The 26,508-nt window shown below is 39.7% G+C and overlaps 1 protein-coding gene across 3 annotated transcripts in view; it reads left to right on the top strand.

Annotated features, from left to right (window-relative positions):
• Positions 1-23,273: 23,273 nt before the first annotated feature.
• The window catches only part of LOC105567119 (aryl hydrocarbon receptor nuclear translocator-like protein 1), a 69,227-nt gene continuing 65,992 nt past the window's right edge, over positions 23,274-26,508 (top strand). Inside the window, exon 1 of one of the 3 annotated variants that reach the window (XM_012021695.1) lies at positions 23,274-24,881. In XM_012021695.1, coding sequence (XP_011877085.1) covers positions 24,640-24,881 — 242 coding nt within the window. In that variant the 5' untranslated portion in view covers positions 23,274-24,639. The remainder of the gene's footprint in view (positions 24,882-26,508) is intronic. The other 2 variants (XM_012021694.1, XM_012021693.1) reach the window with 2 other exon arrangements.

Below are 26,508 nucleotides of genomic sequence, written 5' to 3'. Positions count from 1 at the left end.
AACAAAATTGTAATAACGATATAAGAATCATTGTCAATTTGTTGCTCTCGAAAAATATTAATTAGAATTAGTTTTATATTCATTTTGTCCGCTAACTTGTAGGACACGTTTTATAAGTTAGCGAAACAAAACGAGCAGTACCAATTGTAATTCATGTTTATTCGTAGATTATTTGTTATTAATGGTAAAAAGTTATCGAAGGAAAAATTTTATTGTTCTCTTAGTTTCTTTAAAAAAAGGAATGTTCTGCTAACTTAATCTTTCTTTAGAGGAACATTATTTTTTAAAGAAGTTTACAAAGCAATAAAATTTTTTTCTTTGGTAACTTTTTAGCAACTAATTTCGTGCATTACCCATAAGTTATTATTGTTGATGTCTTTTAAGTAGTTTTCTCATTTTTGTTCTACTAAAAAAATACTGAAGAAGATAATCAAATATATTGCCGGCGGCAAAACAGCAAAATTCGATATCGTAAGGTATTATATAAACGAGAAGTCAGAAGAAACAGGAATAACCAATTTGCATGAAAATATTAATTTGATCTTCTGAATCGTTTGCACGATTTTATTAACGATCGTATATCCACGGAGATTTTAAATGAACCAGTTTGCATCAGTGAGGCTAACGATGCGTCGTTCAAAGAAGAACATTTTTAATGCAAATTGGTTGTTTTCCCTCTCCTCTTTCGACCCTCGTTTGTCTTCATATAATATCTTAGGGTGTAGAATTTTGCTTTTCTGCCGAGTCATATATTTGATTATCCTCTTCATTATTTTTTAAAACAGACCTACCGAGACAATCACTTAAAAAAGAGACAGTAGTATTTCCCGGATGATGTGAAAAGCCGTTGTTAAAATTCTAGTTACATATTATTGTCTACCTACTGTAATATTATATATTCCCTTTCTAAAAAAGAGATGTTACCAGCGCGAATGTTAGCGTTATAATCGAACAGTTGAGGCCTCTTTTCCGCGATGCCGATTGCTTTTCTCCAATCGCGGTGTGCTTCACTTCTCTTTTAGATTCATAGTCATTATAAATGAAGATTTGCAATTTAGAAATATACATTTGTATACACCAACTATTGAGGTAAAATCTCTAATCTTAGCAATTAGAATTTAAGTAACAACGATTTTTGTTTCGAAACATTTTCTCGATTAAACAGAATTAATCGCTAATTTTATCAATACCAATAAGTCCGCAGAATGATACGCAAAACGTAGTAACAGTCACGGAACAAAGTAATGTACAATAAAATATTAAGTACGGAATTTTCCATTGCGTAGGCGGGCCAACGAATTCTCAATGTTTTTTTGTTGTTTTTCACTCGGCGCGGTATCGTACGGCGATTAAGCGGGCCAACGAATTCTCAACGGTGTTTTGTTGTTTTTCACTCGGCGCGGTGACGTACGATGTTTTTGCGTGCCTGAAGGTCGCTGCGCTATCACTCGCTCGCCGAACGTCGGGCCGGCAGGCAGTGGCGAGAGTCCCTCCGTGTGTAGTATTATTTTCACGTTATCAATTTCCAAAACGCGATCGCGATGAATGTGTGGATAAAACGCTATTGATTTGTACACCTTTATCAGTAACAAGTAACGTTCCTCGATTAATTATTAAGTTTCTACAACTTGTAATGAGAAACGAATTGAATGTTGAGGCGACGGCTCTTTATCAACGTATACCAATAGATATTTCGCAAGACTAACTCATCTAAAATATGAAGGTAAATCGTGGTACTTTGTCGCGGTTACATCTCGTTTACGCACCGCGCTTTTAATTATCTATCGATTTCGTGTAATCTGTTCCATTTTCGGGATAAGAGAGAAATTTGTACGACTTCGGCGTTCGCGCTGTAATTCGCTCTGTGATTCTTCGCAGCTTGAACGGGCCGGAAGTAAAGAAAGTCGCTTATTGCACGTCGTTACATTATTTCTTTACCGCAGATTATGCTTCCGATGCTCGCGTTTTATATCGCCAATTCAAAAGTGTTTTATCCATTATCCTATTCTTTCGAATCAAAAATGCAAATTGCTAGTTTTAGTAATTTGTGACAGAAGGTGACAGAAAGTCACGGTATTTGTTAATAATATTTCGTGCGTTTCGCGGTATTTCACATCGCGTACGGGAGTGCCCGAAATTTCGCGCGATCGATGATTTTCGCGAGTGAGTGTTGTGTCAGTGCAACAAGGAAATCTGAGAGAAGGAGCAGGCCCAGGAGGCATCGGGCAACGGCGGAAAAATCGTAAGGTAAGTGTCTTACATTTTTATGTTATTTGCTACTTGTGTAAAATAAAGCATCTGTTCTGTGCTTTTATATTTCATTTATTCAAATGATTCGAACGTGGATTCGAATAAGTGTTAGAGACAAAACCATACGTATAAAATGTTGTGAGTGTATATTTAAAAGGAAGACTCGTTCAGTATTCTATTATATATAATTATTTTAATAAATACCTATTTTAAAATATATAAAATATAAAGTATATTTAATACAGTAATTTCGATTTTACATAATTAGCCTATAATAATCATATGCATATTTTGTCTTTTTACAGTTGAACATATAAGTTAACGATGTACAACTCTGCTGTTGCAAATCGTATCAGTGAGTGATAAATTACTTTTTATTTTAAATTGACGTTGCGCATACAATTACTGCTTTGCATGTATATAAATTCTTAAAAATATACCAATACTCAACTACAAATTACGCGCGCGAAGCGCGCGTTTTGTCATTTCTAGTATTATAAAAATTTGGTGTTTGTAATTGGTTGTAAGAAGATATCAAAATAATTTAACAAGAAAAATATATTCACGACGGTCCGAGGGGTAAACCTCTGGCCAAAATCGTGTACACCGATGCCCTACTAATACCCAGTGGGCATTACTTTATCTTGTTATCTTATTTTATCGTATTTTATCTTTCTAATTCCCCAGCAAGGTCTAATGCCCAAACTTATGCCTAGTAATGTCGCAAATCTGTACACCACAATGCCTCGAGCGGTTTACCCCTCGTGACGGTCTGACGGAAGCGAGGAGAAAAACCGCTGACCAAAATCTTGTACACCAATGCCCACTAATGCCCAGTGGGCATTACTTTATCTTATTTATACCCCAGCAAGGCCTAATGCCCAAACTAATGCCCAAAAAATGCCTAGTAATGCCCAGTAATACCGCAAATCTGTACAGCACTATGCCCTCAGCGGTTTCCCCCTCGGAAGATACCCAGTATACTTCTGTTATGGGGACACACCTGACGCACGGCGTCGGCGATTCAGTCGTCGAGTTCTGCGTGGCAATGGGGAAAATGGTGGGCGTATCGTCTCAGAAATCGGCCCGAAATGTGCACAGCTGAGTCTAGAAAATTAATCTTTTACGACGGACTTATCGAAAAATTTCAAGTATATGTACCTAAATCGAGACGGTCGGATGACGATCCGACGTACTTCCGAGACATTGAAAATGAGCCGCGGTCGGGTCGATACCAGACGTACTTGTATTAAGCAGCCTCATTATATCGGCTATCGCATTAAATGTGCCTCAGCGCTGCCGGTTACTAGCCGAGTTATATCTTCTGTGTTCGTTTGTTATTAATTTTTCAGAAATTTTAATTTTAATCAGCTTGTACTAAATTTCTCGTAAGCTCCTATTAAAACCGTTCTACGGGAAAAATGCGTAAAAACATATGCCTTATTAAATGCCTCGCTATCTTTTATAAAAGAAAAGAAAACATTTCCTTCTCTTTCATTTAAAAATGTTTTTAATCTGTCGTTGGTTCTGTGAAATCGATTCGTGGAAAATACATCTCTTTCATTTATTATGTATGAAAGTAACTCTCTGGGTGTATACGTCAGTGTTTTTTCATTTGGATCACGTTTTTAAGTTGATCTACGTTTTTCAAGTATCTTGTCCTTGTGTCGGAAGTATGCTGGGTATTTCCCGTCAAACCGTCATTAAAATATTTTTCTTGTTAAATTGTTTTTATATTTTTACAAGCAATCAACACATTTTTTATAACATATAATAGATGCACAGTAATGTAGAACTAGAATTTTAATAATAGCTTGTCACATCATCCGCGAAGAACTATTGTCGATGTCTTTGTTTAAGTCGTAACGGTGTGTTTCGCGAAAGAAAAGTTCATCCTTGTCACTTTCATCAAGGGTTTGAAGTACGGCGTACAGTGCGCCGCTTATGTACGCATAGTGTGCATAACTGCTCCCTTCGTTCAAGGGTACCGGCGCGATCGTTGGGACGTCATTAGAAATCGCGTGGTTTATCGCTCGCGATAAGCGGCTACATTGTAGTTTGAAATTGCCACGGTAAAGTCCGCAGTCATTGCGGTGTAGAAAAATACGTATAGCCAGGTCAGGCGAGATGCGCGGGCATTAATGCATTCGACGTCTCGTAAATTCGATGGTGAATAATGACAGGCGACCGCGCGAGAGCAACGATGTCGCGTCATCATCGATCAGCTGGTTTATAACGGCTCATCCTTGCGCGTTACCGCGCATAGAGTTCTAATAACCGTCGCATGATAACGCTATTCTCCTAGGAAACAATGGCCCGCTTTCTCGTATTCAGACCCTGCACGCGTACGTGCGACTCCAATCCCCCCGGGTTTTTCTCACATGTTCACCGTAGATTACATAAACGCCGTTTATCGTCTTCGTTAAAATGTCACGCTATATCCGTCCCGCTGGTATTAATCGGTTTACCACGGCGTTGGTTTAAGAACTCATTAATAATTGCACCGGCCGTAAATCATCCCCCAATTTCCGCTCGAAAGGCACTTTTGTCTCAGCTCTTCCCATTCCACATTTAACGCTGCTATTGTACTATTTGGCTTTCATTCGGTTGGACCTTTCCGAGTGTTGTTTGTCTAATATAGAAATTGATTAAACGTTACTGAGGCTGGGCGAAACGCTTGGTTTATGTACTATTCAATTTAACAGAGAATTGCAATTGTTCCAGCTTTCGGAACCTGCTCTATTAAACTTGTAATTTCTTCTTGAAGTTGCCAATTCTTTTAGCACGAACAATACTTGTATCACAATTATTGTTTGTGCTCCTGGCGGTATAGCAATTGAATTTTTCAGTGTCCTTACACGGTAAAAAATCGTGTGTTCAAATGTTGTTAAAATGTTCTTGTATTACCAAAACTTGATTATTATTTCAATGTAAAATTAACATAAGACAGATATGTTGTTAGATTCGTAACACTTTTATGTATTATATTTATGTTAACATAATAACTTGACACTTTATGTACGTTATTTAAAAGTTGAATATCACTTTGAGTTCTTTTAACACAAGTATTTCACAAAATCAACCGAAACCTGTAATATCGACAGTTCTTAAAAATTATTTCAACTATTCTGATTCGTAACTATTCGTACAGTTTACTTTAAACATAGAGTGGACTTTTTGGGGACATGTAAAAAATGTTAACGTCAACATTTTATTTCTTGCTGTGTAATTGAAAAATTAAAATGCCTTTCGATAGCGACGACGCCGTATTAATACTAATGTCACTTGTTTCACCGGTAATAAATATTAATTCTCTGCGGTGTTCACACCAGTAATGGCGTGTAATGGAAACTCGCTCTCGTTATACGCGATTCTACCGTGTTCGAGGCGCGTCGCCGTAAAAGCAACAATATCAAGTGCGAGCCGGCATTTCGCATTCGAGCCGGCGTCAACCGTGTGCGGAACCGGGTTATAATCGAAACAGTAAATTTAGCAGTGCGACCGGTACGACGTATATCGAAGCAGAAACGCCTGTAAACACTGTTCGTTCATTCTGACCCAGATAGCAGCCGGCAGTCGCTGTTCCGCGGTCGTATTTATAGGAAGAACCTCGGGCCCGGCCCTTTGGATCCGATTTGATCCGAGTATTCCTCGCCGAACGGATGGCGCGCAAGAGGCAACGCGCTCGGATGACACGCTCCTTGGAATTTCAATAACAATCACTAACGACCAGTTAAGACAACTTCTGGCAAGTAACCCGATAGCGTTCTATTGATATCCGAGCTATAGCACTTGAGACGTTGCATGAAATCGATCTCAGTTGCAGTATCCTAGAGATCATGAAGCTATTATGAGATTTTACGTTCCTTTTGACATTGCCTCTTTTACGTGCCTGGATTGTCACGAGTCCGACTTCCAGATTACTGCACGTAAATGTATTAATTCGTTTCAGTTGCATCGTTGCTGCGAATCTATAGTATAATCTATAATAATGCATAGTAATTTATAGTACAATTCTTCTTTGTCCTCGCGTATTAGGCTTAAAGCCCGTTTTATCCCGTTCGTTTGGCTACTTCGAGCATTCGATTTTACTTGGTCTTCGGTAGGCCGTTAACCTTGCCGAAGGAAACCTCCCATCTGGAAGGCTATACCCCTAAAGGGATATGTGCGGCAAGATATTCTCAGTGATTGCCACTTCCCTTCGGGAGATTCCGAAAAAAAAGAAACCAGCGGTGTCCGTGGATTTGAGAAATCTGATCTTTTCGTTCGTTTGTTTACTAAGCAGCGCACATTTCTCTGCGCCACTGAAAAGCGTAATTATAGTATAATTGTTATATAAAATTAATTATAGAGAGCGAGAAGAGAATGATGATGCTCGGAACGCCGTCGGCCGGATAAAAAGTTAGCCCTGTCGTGATTTCGCGAGCGGAAGTTCAAGCGAGCGACTTAATGGCAACGGCCACGATCAATTATGAGCCAGCGAAGAAAAATGAAACACCATTCGTCATACCTCATACGGAAAATTATGCGAGAGTTTTTCCCCGGATAAACGCGCCCGTTGAACAAAGGGGAAACATGGTAAACTTTTTATCGGCCGGGCTCGATCGGCTTGCCAGGTTGAGCCATGACGCGTCGGGTTTACCGTACAAAAACAGACCGTGGCGAATCATCGCGAAACGATTGCTGCAACGCGCCCTCTGATTTTTATTAATGCCGGGGGTCCGCGCGTGGCGAGCACACGTGCAACAATGTTCGTTGACAGTGAATTACGTCGCCGATGGTATCGTTAATTTCTCGATTCTAATGCAATCGAAAAGCCCGCCGCGGACCTTGCGCATAAATCCAATGCGAGGACCTATCGCCGGTTAACTTATCTTGATGACATCGTAATACATCACGTTTTAAACCACAAGCCACTTTTCATGGAACCACGCACGTCTACCGCGTGTCCATTTTCATCCGCGCGGATCAATTTTATTTCAACTTTCTTTATAGCGCTGTTTGCAGCCGAATATTTACCCCCGAGATCGGTCGTTGCAAGCTGAGACAGTTTTCTTATTAAACGAGAAATGTTTATATTTGATTTTAGTTTTCTACTTAATCTTAGGAAAGCGCAAACTTAGTACGATCAGGCATCAACTAGGTAAAAAGTCCGCGTAAAAGCACACAAGAAATTTCAATCATCTTGATTTCTTTGAAACAGATAATTGGAAATAAGTCATTACCGTAAGTGAATTCAGTTTGCATAGTACGAGAGTTTCCATACTGATTTGCGATGACGACAATTGGCGTAAAATACATTTCTACAACTTTATCTTTGGTTTTCATTCCAATTCTTCCTTTAATGGAAGAGGCTAACGTACAATTTATTTGTTGAAAAGGCTCGGAAATATTTTAAAACTGAACATACATTGAACTTTGGAAGAAATCGTTTCGACGCTCCGCGACGAAAGTGAGGGAAAAGAAACGCCCGCGATACGTCGCGAACTTGAGAAAGAATAAGAATTGCGTTGCGACATTAGACATAGCGTATTTCCTGCGGGGCACCCAGTACATCGAATGCATAATTTCGTCTCATTAGATTTGCGCGTTTTAGTAGCCTGTGACTTTTACAAATGGGAGACTCCGAACTACCGCGTAGCAATTCGCCGCGTCAAGTAGCGATAATTAACGATGCTGAATCACCAGGAGCGGAGCAGATATTTTAGAAACAGGATTCACGATATTAGACATTTCTTACGAACACGTCCGTCTGGGTTGCGCAACGGGACGCCATTAGTCTTCATTAGAAACAGGATCGCGCGCATCTCGCGGCGCGTTTACGGGCTAGGCATAAATCTATCATTACTTTGGTCACGCCGCGCTGCAACGGCGACAACGCGCGCTTCTTTATAATGCATTGTGCGCCGGTTGTATGCCTTGTCACATTGTTGACTCGCGCCTGCCGATGATAATTTTGCGCTGTCACGCGATATCGCCGTCACCTTGCGCGCTCGTACGCGCGTACACATGTAATTACAATCGGCACAGTGGGTCGTAACTAATTGCTTTCGGGAATCTTTGAAATCCTCCCAAGAAAACGGGTTAAAATTTCAAACGTGTTGAATCGCGATCGATAGAGTCGGCACTCGTCCTCGAGTCCGTCGCTTCCGCTTTAAGATCGCTAAACCCAAACTTCCACAAGGACTTTAGAATGAAACGTTATCCGAGAACTATCAGATTTTCTCGTTATTATTTAATATTCGCCATTTCGCGAGCTTTTCGCGTCGCCTCCGATAAAGCCGGGGATCGTTCATATATTATCAGGCGTCGTGGCGTCACCAGCGACTTCTAAAGTGGTCGTACATAGTTAATTAGTAGAAGAATGTTCGCCGATTAAAACTAGGTCACGCGACTGACGTCCATCTCCATGCCTGACCGGGTGGTGATAGTTATTCTTAGCACCCGAGAGAGGTGCGAGAGAGGGCCGCCGCAAATTGCAGGGGTGCATTGTTGACATCATCCCGCATTCTCGCGTTGTTCACGTGAATGAACGTTATTGCATCTCGTCGGCCTGCTCGAGAGCGAGAAGTTCAAGGACATCGGTGCCCGATCGTTTTAATGTTCACGCTGATCGATTAATCGCTTTCGCCGTCCGATACATGTCTTGTCCCTTTAAGTTCAATTATTGTTCCTTGCTTCCCTCCCTTTTAAACCGTAAGTTTAATTACCGTAAATCGCGGCGGTATCGAAGGTATTTTTTGCGAGGCAGATCTCATCTGCGTGAAGCGCATGTGTAATGATTTTATTATTTCCCGCTGTACCGTTCATGTGATTTCAAGTTGTTTAAATGTATCCTCGCATCCCTCTACTTAAATCTGCAGATCGACCAGCCCGAATTTTTTTTTGCCCCGAGGCAGACGCACCTGCCGCAGGTGCAGGTTTCCCGCCAGTGAAATAACGTTGTTGGGCCAATGGCCAGTGCACGAGTAACCTTACATGTAGGCCAATTACGATATGGTTCGTTTATTAAGGATATTTTCGCAGTAATAATTAATAACAATTTTTGCCATCGTTGAATTAGTGTTCTGTTTTCTATCCACGAAAAGTAAGAATTTTAAACGTGACAATAAATATGGGCGTTATTTTCTGAAAGTATTGAAAATAGCAGAAACATTTCCATCGGATAAACCAATTAAATAGTGTTTTCGATGATTAATTTTTCCGCTTACGCTTTCCGATTAAATTATGGATACATCCGATGAAATGCAGCTACCGATGAAATTTTATTGAAAAACCGATTATATTTTTCATCGGATATACAATTTAATTGGATATATCCGTTTGGCATTTTGTAATTGGATTATCCAATTATATTTAATCGGACATTTTTCTCAGTGTATGGATAACAAGTGAAATTATGTCGCGATCAAAATTTATGAATAAAAGACGAAGCGAATTTAAAATTGGCATTTGGAGGCACTAATATATAATCTCGAGCGTTATAATTATGTATCGAATTCTATAGAGAACAATCAATAGAAAATACATTTTGGGAATAGCAGTTTTGAAAGACATGAAACTGAAACGGCGCAAAGTGCAGAAGTCCGTAAAAGCGTGACATACATTCGACTTGTGTGTGCGCTGTGATGTAAGTTGCATAAACAATGTCCGCTTAATTAACCCTAACTGTACACTATTTTAGGTAAGATACGTTGCGTTTGCGGTTATTACCGCGAGCGCTATTATACGCGGTGGTCTTCTATCTTATCGTCCGCGTAAAATGAGCGTGTTGCTCGCGAGCGCCGCGTCCTCGACGGAAAAGTCGAGCCCGCGCGGAAGATTTCATGCTTATCGCGTAAAAAGCGAGAATGCAACTGCGCAGCGATATCCGCCGCTCGCTATTTCTGCTGATAGAAAGAGAGAGGATACGAAGTACAAAGTTACCGTCGATATTGACGCGTTTCGCTCACGGATTGCGAAGGTCGCAAGAGCGCGGCCATGTGTACGACGCGATTGCTTTTTCAAATTTCCGATAATCATTATTTACCGGATGCTATGGTCAGAGTCTCACGCGTACGAATGCCGAACATCGCAACTTACATTCGTGAACTACTTTATATCAACTATCAGTACGGCCATTCTATAAATGAACCATTCTACGTCATTTCCTGATTAGCACATTTCAGATCACGTATTCCTCATTTTTGCAATTTTATTTGTACTGCGGAAGAAACAATGTTGGTACATTGTTAAAGATTGAGATTTAGATTTAATAATATTTTATTATCTTAAAACTCTTAGGACTTCTCCAATATGACAACCGGAATTCCTTTCCTCTACGTATCGTAAAATCGTGTATTGTTCATTGAAATTTGTCATTTATTATGTAATAGCACAAAAGTAACTATATTAAGTATGTTCTTTTAAAATACAAAAGCATTACACTTGTGGCTAAATTAAATAATAATAAACATTGAGTTACTATTCATAGTTTTAGAAGAGATCTTATTAATCGGTATTCATACGTTTCATGTACGAACGCGAATGTCACGCTTTAACATGATAAAAGTGTGTTTAACATATAAAAGCTAATTGGAATACTGTGATATTTAAAGATTTCAATACTTCTGTCTAAGTAAAAGCTTTTGCTCGTACTTTTTTTACATCGATAACGGCACAAAGTAACGATACTTTATCCGATATCGTAACTTTAACACATGAACTTTCGCTTACCTTTTAACGCTCGCTTAATTCGCAAGCGTATGCCCAACATCACGCACAAAGGATTTGCAAGTATTAATCGACGGAAACGGTCACATGTGTAATGCATAGTTGTTCGTGTATTCTATTAAAACGTTATTGCCGTACCCAGTATATTGAGTATATCAATGTACACCGAGTGTGCAAACACACGGGACTATAAAGCAAACAATTCGTTGCATTTCGAAGCTAGTCTAAAAATTGTAAAGTGAAAACATGATGAAAACACAAAATTATACTGTAAAAATTATTGTTTAACTAACAGGAAATATCTTCAGGGTCGCCAGCAATAATTAACAACATCAAATTTGGTTGACGGTATCTGGCAATTTTTATGTTAAAGTATCGCTACGTTTCGACCATGGGTTTTGGTCCTTTTCAATCGATCTGACTATACAAAATTAAAGATTTACAAATTATTACATAAATAAAGTATACAACCAAGTCCGAGATATTAAGTTAACAGTTGCACAAATTACAATTGTTAGAGGTATTACCTGAGAAAGTCATGTATGTATATGGATTCGCGTGTATTTTGGTGATGTAGAAAAGATCATCATTATATTCACATAGTAAAAATTATTTTTAACAAAGGTTTTTTGTATGTGTATTCTATAGTATTATGCAAGATTTTTTATTATATAAGAGGTTTAGATATTATAATGGATTAATTCTTGCATCCAAATTATTATATATGTTCATTTTTATTTAAATAACTTGTTTGCGCATTTATGATGTAAAAAATATTTTTATTTTTATCTGAAAAATATGTTATAACTTAAAATTTTTAATCTTTTTGAATTTTAAAATATGAATTGTTGGATGTATAAATAGATTTGTAAGGTGGGGAGATTTGAACGGGCGGACAATGTCTGTAATACAATAATTTTAAACGGAATTTTAATTCAGTACAATTTTTATACTTCAAATTACATTTAGTTAAACTATTGGATTTAAATCAGTTTTATTGTTGGATTTGTGAAATGATCATTGTCCAGGGGGTCGATTCTGTATCTTACGCTACAGCGAAAGTGCTAAAAGCGAGTATAATATGTTCGTCTTTCTAACCATCCTCTTTCTAACCATCCTCTTAGACAGAGACAGAGCTGCTCACTTTTAACATTTTCACTATATTGTAAGATATAGAATTGACCCCCTGATGTAATTCAAAGAAGCGTCTAATCAAATTCTGATAAGAGAACTATGATTGTAAAGAAACGTAATTAAATGCTACAAAAACACGAATTTTCTGGGATAGATGGAATTTCCGGAGAATAATCTCTCTCATACAAAAAATCTAGAAAATATTTAGAATAAAATAGAACTTTATCGTTATAACGCGACTAAAACATATTTTTCAATGATACATCTGCGTAAATATCTGTATTTTTTCACATCCACGCGTAAGAGAGAGAGAGAGAAAGCGAAATTCATCAGAATCATTTCCTCTCGATAAACAGGAACAGTAGTGGCGCAAGAAATGTTGGTCATCGGTAATATCAAGTTTACTATCGCATTGCTATCTTCAATCTTTTCGCCTGACAAGGGTCCGTTGAGAAGTATAATTCGCAGAAACTGATATCGTCCACCACATAGGAATTAATTTATTGCGTAATATGTCATGCACATTAATAAGTCGCTAATATCGTTCATATCATGAGCTCGCGTCCAATAAGCTCTCGTTACTCGGTGTGATATGAAGATATGTGCCTCTTATATCTGCTATATTCAGTTGCATTAGGTCATCGCATGCCCTGGTTAATGTTATGGATTGTTACTGCACTGTTAATGCAAACGCGCGAAGAGCCAACGAAATAATGCTGATTTACAATGAGAATCATATAATGTTAATTGTTTAATCTGTGAAAATCTACCATAATGCATTATAGTTGAACGTATTAAAATACACGTGAAATGATATAATCACGTTAGGGTTTTATTAACTTGATATGTACTTAATATTCATTGATTAAAGTATAAAAAATCTTATATTTCTTAAATTCTAATAATTATACTAATTATCATTTGTAATTTGGAACGAAAGTTGTTATTTCCATTTAAAGTTTTATTAAACAGAAGCTTATTATTGATATTTGATAATTATATAAACATAGAGAGAACACAAGCGATATAGTCATCCGATTGCGAAATATTATTATGTTTAGAAATGTAAGTGCTTGTTTAATTAAGGTGTATAGTCTTTATATCATTTACACACATATAATCCGATAGACTCTCATTTTCCGTGGGTGGCCGTTGAACTCGATACAGGTTCTACGAACTGAAGCGTATCTACGGAGAATTTATGTACCTCAAAGCGCGGAGGGAGGTGCACATGTAAAATGTATGCGTCAGCCATTTATATACAAGAAAGTGTGTGCACGCTTGCGCCGTGTGATATTTATCTATAGTTGTATCTTTAAGAACATCTCACACTTCTACGTGACATAGTTCTACGATAGAATATCAATAAAACCGGAATCGCGAGATGTTGCACTGCTAAAGCTTATGCATGTAAGCTGGCAAAGCGCGTTTACGTGCCTTCCATGACATTGGATATCGCGACATGTGTGTGACGACAATATGACCGTGTTAGTTACAGTGACAGGACATTGTTGCATTCAATCTCTACATGGACATGTGTCATGAAAGCGCGTGTCTGCAAATATGACATAATGTGAAATTGGTCTTAATATCGAGCATACAGTGCAGAATTTATTACTCACTCAGGCATATGTCCATATAAACAGGGCGTATGTAAAGCCATTCACGTATCTTTGCATAGAATCTTTATATGTGTTCAGCAAATGTCATATATACACATATAATAAGTTGAAGTTACATAATGAACCAAAGATATTGTCATTCCAAAATGTTTAAGTTTAAGCATAGTTGCAGTGTAGCGCAAAACTTTTTTCAGGAATCAGTAATTTATTAACCAAAGAGTTGTGTTTTTTCTTTACATTTACTTTTCTTAACAAAACCGTCTTTTTGTCTACACTGCTCCATTTTATATGGCTGTGATCGCGTTATTATCTTAATTTCTTACAAATATCTCGATCAATACCTACAGAAATTAGGGCTATTGTATGTTCAGACATAAAGCGATTATCCCATCTATGGATCGCGAAGTAACATTTCTTGTTCTAATTTCAATCGCAGGTGGAATTATTACATTTATTATGAAAAATATTTATTAAGTTTAATTAAAAGCTTAACGAACAAGGAAATTATCTCAAGTATAGGTATATCGTATGGTGTTTCTCACAGTAAGCCAAGCCACGTGTGTCTTCTGTCCTGTGTTTCAGAGGCAGAGGACTCTGACTCCTTGCACAGAGAGAGAGAGAGAGAGAGAGAGAGAGAGAGAGAGAGAGAGAGAGAGAGAGAGAGATACGTTTCTTTCACTCTCACGCTACGACAGTATATAGTGTCCCAAAGATATCTATAAAGTCCTCTTGAAACATGATTACGCTTCCAAGAAAGAACACGCGTCAAAGATTAAAAAAAAAAATTTGCATGGCTTGCCATATTTTCATACCGTTTGTGCAAACATATTATGACATTAATGTTAGAAATAACGATATTCCGTGACTTTAGGGTGGCAGCATTAGTTTTCCGATGAAAATAGTTTCCCGGACTTAAACGAATTTTTAACGATTTAAATCGGTATAAAGAGCCTCGTTATTGGTACTCAAAAGATAAAAAAAGTGGAGAACTTAACGTGTCAAACCTGCCGACAGTGCAATTAGCTTTCCCGCGGGGAATTGTAAATACAGTGTTTACGATAGCATTTTCTGGTATTGCCGCGTTCTTTAAATATCGATAGTGTTTAGCGTTGAAAATTTCAAGTGTCAAAGTTTAGACGACGAATGGCGTACAGATAAAAACGTCGTAGACAGAAGGAAGTAGACTCGCGCGGTAGCGAAATCAAATTGGTTTGAGAGCGTCGTTAACCGCCATCGAATCGTCGGTAGCAACGGGTGGTCGCGCGTGTGCATCGAGACGAGCGAGTTTCGTCGTCTCTGATGACCGTCGACGTGTCCGTTGAACATGTTCCCGACCGGGAAAACAACAACCCGCGACCGGGTATGCGGAGTTACCCCCCTCGTGCACCTGCGTCCCACGCACTCCTCCCGTAAAATTCCCCGTGTAACATCGTGGTTCAACCCTCGTGACAATTCCCGAAAATCAGCCCACCAGGGATGAACAAAAGAAGTCTGGCGTCTAGACGACTGAATATTATGACGTGAAGCGACAAGGAGGGTTTCGTTATTGTCTTCCTCCTCCCCTTTTCTCCTGACCGTTCGATATTTGCATTTTCATCGCGCGAAATTCGCCGGTTTAATTAGCGCTTCTTTACTACTTAATCGTTTTTATCTGATTTCACTAGTATTATATGTTTATATTATACTACATAACTAAAAAGAATGTACATTTTTTTTTATCACGCTGGAGAGATATGTAGACATATTTTATAAAGTTGACAGACCAGCAGAAGGAGATCTCAATGAATAATCTGAGAATAATCCGAATTTATATTTATCGCTAAGATTTGTATAAAATATTCTGACTGCAAAAGTTACGAGGATGTGTACCGCGAATTTAATTATGTTAAAAATGTTAATTAACCAGTTGTGTATTTTCTAAAGTGATTATACAAAAGAATGATTATACGTTCTTTCAAGGTTATCTCTTCTTAATCATTTTAAATGGCAAACGTTTTAATTAAGGAGAAGAAATTATAAACAATAGAAGAGAAAACGGAGCAATATGGAAAAGGATAGATATGGAGCGAGGTAAAAATTTGAATTGCATACACACATGTGTCATTTATACAAATATTTGTACAAATAGAATTACGGGTGAAAATAATGCGATTGTTTTTACGAGATCTCTACTGATTTACTCAGAAAGCTCTTTTAATATTAGACGATATAAGCGCCTCATATATTTGGTCTGGATTCTAGATGTCTAGAAGTGAGTGTATCGTACGTATGTTATTACCTCTGGCCGTCTTATCACCGCTGTCGCATACTGCGTATGCAGCAGAACTTAGTGATAGTAATGCAATGTCAACGACCTGATATATCAACGCGAATCTACCTGGCACCAGTGTCTAGATACAGTCACTCCCCCCCCCCCTCTCTCTCTCTCATCTTTCTGATTTATTTCTATGAACATAATATACCATTTTTTCTACAACAATGTTACATAGACGTTTGCAAAGAGTCTCAAGAATTTCCGTTTTAAGTTTCCAAGTTTTTCAAACTATCCTCCTTGAATAATCGAATTTTTTTTTGAACGACTTTTTGTATTTTTTATTCACATAGATAATTCAATAATGTGAAAAGATTTTCTTTTTCTTTCCTTCTCTCCGTTCCGAGAGTATCATATATCATTTAAATTACACTTGAATTCTTTTATTAAGGGGAAAATAACAAAATTAATCTTACCGTATTTTTCCTCGTATATTTCAACTTTAAGTAAACAGTTTTTATTGGTGCACTTTGAAAGTTGTACGTGAGAGTAGTGCATGACGTGCCAATGAAAATTTTCTTAAAGTGTCGGTGGAAAAAAGCGCTCTGGGGTAATTTCGTTATTCCGCTTGTTTAATTAAGTACAGTGTGGCAGAAACATTTTATTGAAGCACTTTTATTCTCTCTATTCGTAAATACAAATTAACTTTTATTTCACACAAGAGAAAATGCTATTGCCGGAAACTGACTGTTATCCTCTCAGAGATAAAAGACCAGTGATATTATTGCATACTTCGATAAACGTTAAGAATCTCCGTTGTTTTTTAATACTCTCTTAACCATAAAAGATATATAAATTTGCTCCATTCGGACCATTGTATGAAACAAATATTCTAATCAATTTTTTAAAACAAACTGTTTTCCTTTTGATGCACGTTACTTCTCTTCGAAATATATTTTTTACGTACCTTTACATTACGAATTGGTAGCTAAAGTTTATTTGAGAAATGCATGTAGGTGTCTTCAAAAGCTCGCTTAGTCGAACCTTCAGTTCTCCGCAGATAACATTTCAAAATCTCGATATGAGTCCATCAACCCAACGGAATTATTGCAGCATCCCAGTGCTGTTGCTGAAAACGCGGATCTCTCGCGCGCGGTACGCTCGAGATCACGTACACGCTATAATCTGCATTTGCGATGGAGAGTTGCGTGACCATGAACAAAGACCACCCTTGAGCCTAGGCAGCGGTCGCGCGATTGTCACGAATTAGCGTTGTTGTCCGTGTGCGCAAGACCGTTCTACACGACCGTGGTTTATCCGCGGTCTGAATCGTTTTAATTTCACCGGCTCGCCGAATGTCGGTCAAATTCGGCATCGGGCCGGCGTTTCTGCGACGAATTCGATTCGCGTTCACGCTTGCGCGCGTCCGCGGATCAACGAAGCGCGATTCGATGATAAATTCTGCCTGTCACGTAGAACTAGCGAATTTGTAAAGTCCATTCCGGGCGTGAGATTATATCCAAGGTGAAAGTCGTAGCTCGCACCTAGCGGATTTTCAATTTTAACGCCCGTTCGACTCGTCATTTATTTCGACAGTAAAACTAATTGGATTTCACCGAGAGGAAACCGCTGTCCAAAATCTTGTACACTAATGCCCAGTGGACATTACTTCATCTTATTATCTTATTTAATCTTACTTATCTTGTTTTATCCTATTTTAGCTTCTTTTATCTTCTTTTATCTTATTTTACCTTTATAATGTCCCAGCAAGGCCTAATGCCCCAAAAATGCCCAGTAATGCCCAGTAATGCCGCAAATCTGTACACCACAATGCCCTCAGCGGTTTCCCCCTCCGGATTTCACAATCTGTTAAAAGAGATAGAGTGCAGCCTATAAACTTCTACTGTACTTAATTTTTATTTGCTCTATAAAGCGCAAGTAAAATTGTAGATAGAAAAAAAGAGAAATGTATAAATGAATACAAATGAAATTAAGAATATTATCAACATGGAAGTAGTAAATATGGATGATTCATGTTGTGTACACTGCGCGCTCCTACCTTGTTCATTTCTATAGGAAAGGTTTCTTGCATTGTTAAAATGTGAATATATAAATACTTAAACTTTTCGAAATTACATGTACCTACGCAACTTGCAAAGTAAACACACTTGCATAGTATATGACACTAGAATCGTCAATATTTGAAGCTATTTTTGAGACACCGTTTATATTTACGTACCGCACATAATTACAACTAAAATATCTTAATATCACGTACTTGATCAATCATCGAACTTACGCTCTTCTCTTCCGTATTAGCTAACAACCATCATATTGAATCAACTTTGAACTATACGCATCATGATCAATCAGTTACGTACTCTCTAAAAGTCAATCAGTGGATTATCACTGAGAACAGTGAATATTCACTGATTTACAGTTATACGTATAGCACTAAATAATCCAGTACTATACTTGTAACTGTTTTCAGTGATAATGCACTGATTGACTTTTAGAGAGTATAATCGTTCGTCTGATGTAACATCGTTTTTGCATCGACTCCTTGAAGTAGAATTCGTAGTACTATAATATTATTCTCTCTCCCTCTCAATTGAATGCCAAAGCAATCGTAGGTTTACTCGTGCTTCCACCAATTCAATTGCGTAGCGTGTATGAAAAAAAGTCAAGAATGCATCAGATAAATGTTTAAGATGTATGCTCAACTAAATATCTCATAATTCAACTCTAATGGCAAACATTTAAATGTATAAAGTCTTCGATTCTTTGCGGGATTTATTTACCGTAGAGTATATAGAGTTATTGCAACGAAACTGTGTAACTTAGTAGCATAAGAAAGGACCCCACATTTTACATGGAAAATGGCTCTCAGTTAGATTTCGCTGAAATTAAAATATGTTAAGAAATATGACACAAGCTCGTCTTTATTAAATATCACGAAAATATCACCGAAAAGGCCAATAATTTTCGAGCGGTAATTTTTACAATAATACATTAAACTTTGGGTTTAATAAAATTAAAAATTACATTGTTTCACAATTGTGTTACGAATATAAGTTAAATTAGGGAGACAATGTAATTTTTAACTTTATTATACCTAAATTTTAATGTATTAGTGTAAAAATTACCGTTCGTAAAATTATTGGCCGTTTGTCTTTGATATTTTCTTGACATTTAAAATATGTTATTGCCCACACCTTCCTGATAAAAAGTGTCAATGGGCACAATCCCCTAAAAGCAATAGTTTAGGAGCTACGAAGCTAGCGTACTGCTTAGGAGTTTATTTCTGTCCAAGTGAATGCATATATGTAACGATTAGAGAATGTATAAATATAATTCGGCGTCGGTGTACATATAGGGTGACAGAAAAAGGGAGGGAGCGTTTGATTAGCATGGCATGAAAATTTCAAGAGAAAAATTTTAATACAAAAATGTCAAGGCTATAATAGTTTTTAAATAATGAGCGATTGTATTTCCCAAATGGCAGGCCTGAGATTTCGCGCGCTCAGACACGGCGACATGACGAGTTATTAAAGTGTTCCTATGAATGTCGCCCCTTTTCATTTAATTCAAGTAAGAATTTGGAACATTTTGTAACTTCAAAGTGTTGCAGCTGTCAAAGTGGTCGATCAATTATCAGTTGCCATGAAGGTTGTTACTATGCTAAAAAGGGCGACATTCATAGGATCACTTTTATCACTTGTCTTGTCGCCTGAGCGCGCGAAATCTCCGGCCTATCATTTGTGAAATACAATCGCTTATTATTTAAAAACTATTATAGCCTCGACATTTTTGTGTTAGAATTTTCGTCTTGAAATTTTCTAAAGAATTTATGATTAAAAGGATATCCGGTGGTTTTAGTACACCCTGTATACACCGACGCCGAATTATACTCACACATTCTCTAATCATTGCATATATGCATTTACTTGGACAAAAATAAACTCCTAAGCGGTTAGCTTCACCTCCAAATCCTAATATTGAGACTTTGAAGCTTTGTAGCTCAAACTATTGCTTTTAGGAGGTTGTGCCCATTGACACTTTTTATCAGAAAGGTGTGGGCAATAACATATTTTTTAATTTCAGCGAAATCTAACCGGAAGCCAGTTTCCATATAAAATGCGCGGGGTCCTTTATAGAATCGTTAGGATGTACGCAACATTTTTGTTTTCAATGTACGCTTCGTTCTTAAAACTTTATTGTTATGGTACACGTATCTTGCATTAAAATGCAGTGGCCATCGTAACATTTATAAACCCTTCGTGGAAAATGTGAAAAGAAAGATTGAGTTTATACGATAAATTGAGCTAGATACTCCCATAACTCAGTCCCCGTGAAATGTAATTACTTGTATAAAGGTTGAGTTATTACATTTCGCGCGCTTACACGATCTTATCAATAATGTAGCAGTTCTAAACTAACAAAGCATCGTTTTTTGATGTGCAGGAAAGCTTTGAAAAATGAGGGATGACGTGGATGAAGATGACTCCGGCACGTCCTCCCCGGGTAGCACGTCCGCGCCTGAAAACACCCCTCATGAGTAAGTCAAGATTATTATATTATACTTTAGATTGGCACGATAATAATTTCTTCTGAATTGAGTCATGTGACGCTTGCGAGAGGTATATAATTTTAAATATAGTTTCTTCCATTTATTGTCCGATTATCCAAATTAAAACATTACATATTATTGTTACGTATAATAAATTAGATGTAGATGTTTGAGTCGCCGAAATGTTATTTATAGCGATCTTAATTTACATGTACATGAACGGAACGATTGAATCACAGTATTTTACATATCGGGAAAGCATCGTTTTACGAGGACACGCTCCTTAGCGCAAATACACGATACTATTTGTTACAACTTGCCGCACGGGGAGAAAAGACTTGATAAAATTAATCGAATGACCGTCGTTAGCTGAATTTTAAAGCAAAGCTTACACTTGAAAGTTTAAACTAGCCTGCTCAATGTTAGTTTATTCGCGAAAAAGAAAAATACGCATGTGGATCGCACTCGAATAAATCGACGTTTGTGCGATGAAGCATTCCGCGTGTGAGCGTTTTGATTTGAGAACGTGAAGAGCTATTGTGTTTCAGTGATGAAGCTATGCTATAAAAGTACCCGTGGAGTTTACTGTTAATTCAATTATAGCCGCTTACGGATACAAACTCCCTGTGGATGATCGCTGCTCTTCGGTTAATTAATCAGCCGTAAGTGCGGCGCATTACAGCATTTCCATCTAACCGGTATTATACTTGTCGGTGTTAGAGCGCTGATCAAAAGGGTTTCGTCCTTTGAATTGTTGAACGACATGTCGGGTCGTGTCAAGGCTTTTACGCGATTACCATCCTAAAGTAGTTGTAAAACCGACGAAAATGTTTATTTGCTTTTATTTTTACGAAAACATCGCGCGAATTACAAGTCTCTTGAATTATTTTACTTCAATTATTTCACGCAAATTTCTGTCGCGATCGAAGCGCATAGAAATCTTATGCCCGTATCACACTAGCGATTGGCGACTGCGTCTGCGTTCGCGTTTGAAAATAGACGGCCGGTTAAACGGGAATCGCGAATCGCAATCGTCAGCAACTCCTTTCTGATTGGTCCAGAGACAATCGTAGACGCAAACGCGAACGCAGACGCAGTCGCCAATCGCTAGTGTGATACGGGCATAACACATACATGCGCGCGCGCGCCAGTAACATTTCTTTTCTCACTTATCGATAATTATCCGCCGGTCTATTTTCCACATTGAAATTATTCATAATGTTATTGAGTAATTCGCCAAAACGAAGTATTTTTGTTGGATTACAACGTAATGTTACGTGAAACCAAAAATATCTCGGCAATTCTCATATTTCTAACAGTCCTGATAACAGAGTTCCTGCTTGTATCTAGAATTAGAACGATAGAATCGATAGAATGTGTGCACACAATGGACAAGTCACGTCCTTCGATATTTTTGTGACATTTTACTATAATCCGCATATAAATTTGCGCGATAGAAATCGAATCGCAGACCATATCTTATTTTCCGACAAGCATAAGAGAGTAACTCGATATCTCGTGCGCGATCTTCGGCCGTACGTCGCAATAAAAGGATTACAAATGAATATTTACTTTGCATGATAAAAAGAATGGAGAGCGAAATCAGGCAATGCTACGAAGATACAGGCGCTATTGATGTTCGCAGCGATGAATGCATGAAATGTCATGTGGAATAAAACCTTATCGGATATTACGACGTGCGCGCGCGGTTACCGCGATTACCGTTTGCGAGGATTACATTTGCAAATTTTATTTGCCCGTTCGTTTGAAACGCGAGGCTCGCGCTCGTTGGATGGGAAAAAAATGGCGAATATCAGGTCGTCGTCGCGTCGGGTGGATCGGTTATCCGGAAATTCAATGCTTCGCTTGTTATACCGTTTGGGAGCGAGAATCATTATAGATATTTCTTCTGCGTTGGTGGAAATTTAGTAAACTGCGCAGCAGTCCGGTTTTGAAGCCACGACCTTCGCACTCCGCGCTGTGACATCGGTTTAGATTGTTCTAAAAAAGAAGCGGGGTTTCCTTCTTGTCCACGACTTTATTTATCGTACGAAAGTCATGTAAAATCCCCACGGTGGCTCGTCACTCGGAAACTCGAGGTCCTATCGTCGAAAACAATTCTCCTAAAAATAAACTATTTGTTTATGAGCGGCGGGCGATAAAAGTAGACGTACATACGTCGTCGCATCTAATAATGGTGAATTAATTAGTGCGGTGCGGAACAATATATACAAAGCACATTTTCGCATTGTGCGATTATATCGTGATTAGCGATGAAATGCAATTTTACAAATTATCTGCGCAATTAATTACACATTCAGCTTATAATCCGCGTAATTAAATAACAATATAGTCTATTTGACTTTACGCACATGCTTATATTTTTAAGCGTCTCTTGTGAGCGTTGCTTAAAAAGCGCGAGCGCGTAAGAATGCACGTACGGCGAGGGAGCGAGGGAGAGGCGAATCGCGTCTGAAATTGGCGTGTACGCGCGCCTCGAAAGCTCTTATCACGGGCCTGTCCGGTGTGAGCGTTGCCTAATAACGTATCGTTATCACGCGAGGCGCACGAATGGGCGAGCGGCGGGAGAAGGCGAGGGGAACGATTGGTCGTGGCCGCGTGGGGGGAAAGCGCTGATTGGTCGGCGGGAGTGGGGGGTAGCGCTCGTCGAGCAGTTGACGTCCGACTGCCGTAAGTTGCGGTTTCGCCGGTGCGCGCCTCTCGCTCTTTCTCTCTTTCTCTCGCCGCTCTCGTCTCTGCTCGATCGCGGAGCCGCGACGTTCGCCGGCAGGCAGTTCCGCGGATATTCGCGCGCGCGAGGTGCGCGATGCCGCAGTGTCGTCGCAGTATCTCGCGTGAGGAACGCGTGGCTCGCGACGCGAGCGCGTGCGTGACCACCACGTCTCTCGCCGTCCGTGACGCTGCGGCCGGCGAGTAGAGTAAACAGGTGACGCCGCGACGAGCGGAGCGGAACGACGCGACGGCGACGACGCGCTGCGCCGCGCCGCGCCGCGCCACGCCGGTAACAGTTGACCTTTTAAAACGCACGGTGCGTCGCGCGTAAATTGCGCGAAATAGCCAGGCGACCGCGCTGATCGGCCGGCGTTCGGAATAAATCACCGCGCGCGGCAACCCGGCCGCGCTACGCTGGACACCGTTGAGCATACTGTGTCAAGGCCACCGGCGGCGAGTTCGCGCCTCGTGTCACTACGTAGCGCACTTCTCTGCGCAATACCGCGGGAAGAAGGCTGGAAAGAGGGGGAGACAGAGACGGAGAACGAAAGGGAGAAATCGCCGTCTCTCGCGATCGTCGAGAGGCCCGATTGCGCGATCCAGCCCCTCGAGATTCGCCGTTAATCGTAAACACAGTGTCAAGGCCGGTGTCGTACTTCCGCCGAGCGTTTTACGAGTGGCGGGAAGCGCCGCAGAGCTCCTCCGGCAACAACAGCTCTCGTCCACTCCGTCGGATCCAACTGTCATCGACAGGACTCGGACTGATAAGGATCCAAGCCTCGGTGCTCCGTTTCGGTGAAACGGTACTCGCGATTACATCGAACACAGTCCCGCGAGAACGACGGCCCCACATCGATCGATCGATCAAGCGCGACGACTTACGTCGCGCAACGTTCGCCAGATAGAAGCAAGGCCAGGCGGATTATCGCCGCGCGAACAAGCTATCGAGCGCGGCCGCGATTAATCGCCGGCCAACCGGCTAGTTCTAATTCGGCCGGCAAACAAGCCGTCGCCGTTTCAGCGATAAGGCGCCCGGCGAGAGAGACGTCGCGGGCCGCGACGGCGAGGCGTCTCCGGACGATGCTGCTGCCGTTCTCCAATATGGCGAGCGACGCCCGCGCGGGCACCTGCCGCGACCCGCGTTTTCACTGAACGCGCCAACGCGAGCTGACCGTTGGACGAGCCGCGACGCCGATACGGTCGTCGTTGCCCTCGTCAAGTGGAAATCGTACGACCGATATACCGGCGAATTGAACAAGTTCGCGGACTTGCGATGACCAACGTCGACGGGCGAACGTACTTTGTACGAGTGGACGAATGAGAGAACTCTTTCTCTAGAAGACTTATATTTGCTCGTGCCTCTCGAAATGTACAGCATGTGGCAGCAACAGTGGCAAGAACAGTTGAAGCAGGAACAGCAGGAGCAGGAACAGAAGCAGCAGCAGCAGCAGCAGCTTCAGCATCATCATCAGCAGCAGCAGCAAATGTACTTGAATTTACTTCCGCATTCGCAACAAATCCATCCAAGGATGATCGGCGCGGACAACCACGCGTCGCATCCGCAACACAATCATCAGCAGCAGCGCCCTGCTGTCAAGGAGACATCCAGGTTAGTCTGGTTGTGTCATTGTGAGATCAAGTCGCCGGGTGTATCGACGCGAACGGATTTGCGGACGCGCCTCGGTTCCGAATGAAACCCTTAACCGGTCGTCGCGGAGAGGGTGCTCTCATACCTAAACGCGGTTTTTACTTTGATAATATCAAATTTGGAAGTGGATCGCATTTGGAAAGGACAGCTTCAGCAAACCGTGCAATTGGCATTTATAATGCACGGTACAGTCGTATGATTATGAATATAATTTTTATTGGCATTTTAGCTTTGCCGCGCGTATGTACGGCGAATTATAATGAGATATGTATCGATCTTACGATATACATGCCCATTTTGCTCCGTGAATCGCATCCAAGTGGGAAATATTTCAGCATCCCGGATCGTTAATTTAATGACGTTAATTTATATAATAAGTTTAGAATTGGCCCTTTCTTAACAAAGTCCCGAGACATTTCGTCATCTGTTACAACCGAAGGGGAAACCGCTGTGGGCATTGTGGCGTACAGATTTGCGGCATTACTGGGCATTACTAGGCATTTCTTGGGCATTAGTTTGGACATTAATTTGGGCATTAGGCCTTGCTGGGGTATTATAAAGATATAATAAGATAAAACAAGATAAACGAGACAAAATAAGGTAATAAGATAAAGTATGATTTTAATATTTTTTAATAAAAGAACAGGCTTACAATTAGCCGATATTTATCTGTTATAAAACGGCTCGTACATGCAATGATTAGCGATAACCGATAATTAGCTCGATCTTAAACCATTATAAACAAATAAGCCAGCGGTGAAATTGCTCGATATAAACGAACTGTTATAAATGAAGCATTCGCGCATGAATACACATGCTCGCCTGAAAATGCAAAGATGCAATATTTACATTATATACACGTGCATATGTATATATGTTCATGATACTTTTATATATGCACCTATGTACAACGCAATCTATCCAACATAGTATATCGCCGCACTTACGAATTGTGTATTTTAATAACATATAAAGCCTTGGCTTTTGCTCTATTTAAGTTGATGTATATAACCGGTGTGTCGTCGCAAGAATACTTTATTCATGGATAAATGTATTCATGAATACGCATTGTAGTTGTCTTTCTCTAGCGTCCGACTACTTCGGTGATAATTTATTCCCCGACCATGAGTGCGAGAGTGTCGGACACCGTGTCTCGCTTCTTTCGCGTTCTCTCACCTTTTAATGACATCTTAAGTACTATATTATTTGCCTTCTCGTCCCCTCCCGAAATCATCCGCAAATCTTTGCCACGGCGTCGGCTGCAAAACCGGTCGCGTTTTTATTCAAACGTTACTGCAACCTGCGCGCTTCCGTCTTTCTCTGCCCGCGCGTTGATACGCGCGCATATTTATGGTCCGATTAAATCTAACATAAAAACCCACCCGAATAATTTTACAAGAGATTACAAGTTTTATTGCTTCCTTTACAATTTTATACGTTTATTTGCTTTTTTTTCGCGGACGCAAGTAACACAAAACAAAACGGAGATTTCTTTATAAAGTCGTTAACCGATAGTCTGACTTCATTATTTATTTGTTATTCTAGCAATGTTGTTATACAATACAGGGTGTACTAAAACCACCGGAGG

This window comes from Vollenhovia emeryi, unplaced genomic scaffold (genome assembly GCF_000949405.1).
Source record: "Vollenhovia emeryi isolate VEMERY1.0 unplaced genomic scaffold, V.emery_V1.0 DF939140.1, whole genome shotgun sequence".
NCBI classification, from domain to species: Eukaryota; Metazoa; Arthropoda; class Insecta; order Hymenoptera; family Formicidae; genus Vollenhovia; species Vollenhovia emeryi.
Note: the sequence above shows the minus strand (reverse complement) of the source record. Positions and strands in the feature narration are given on the sequence as shown.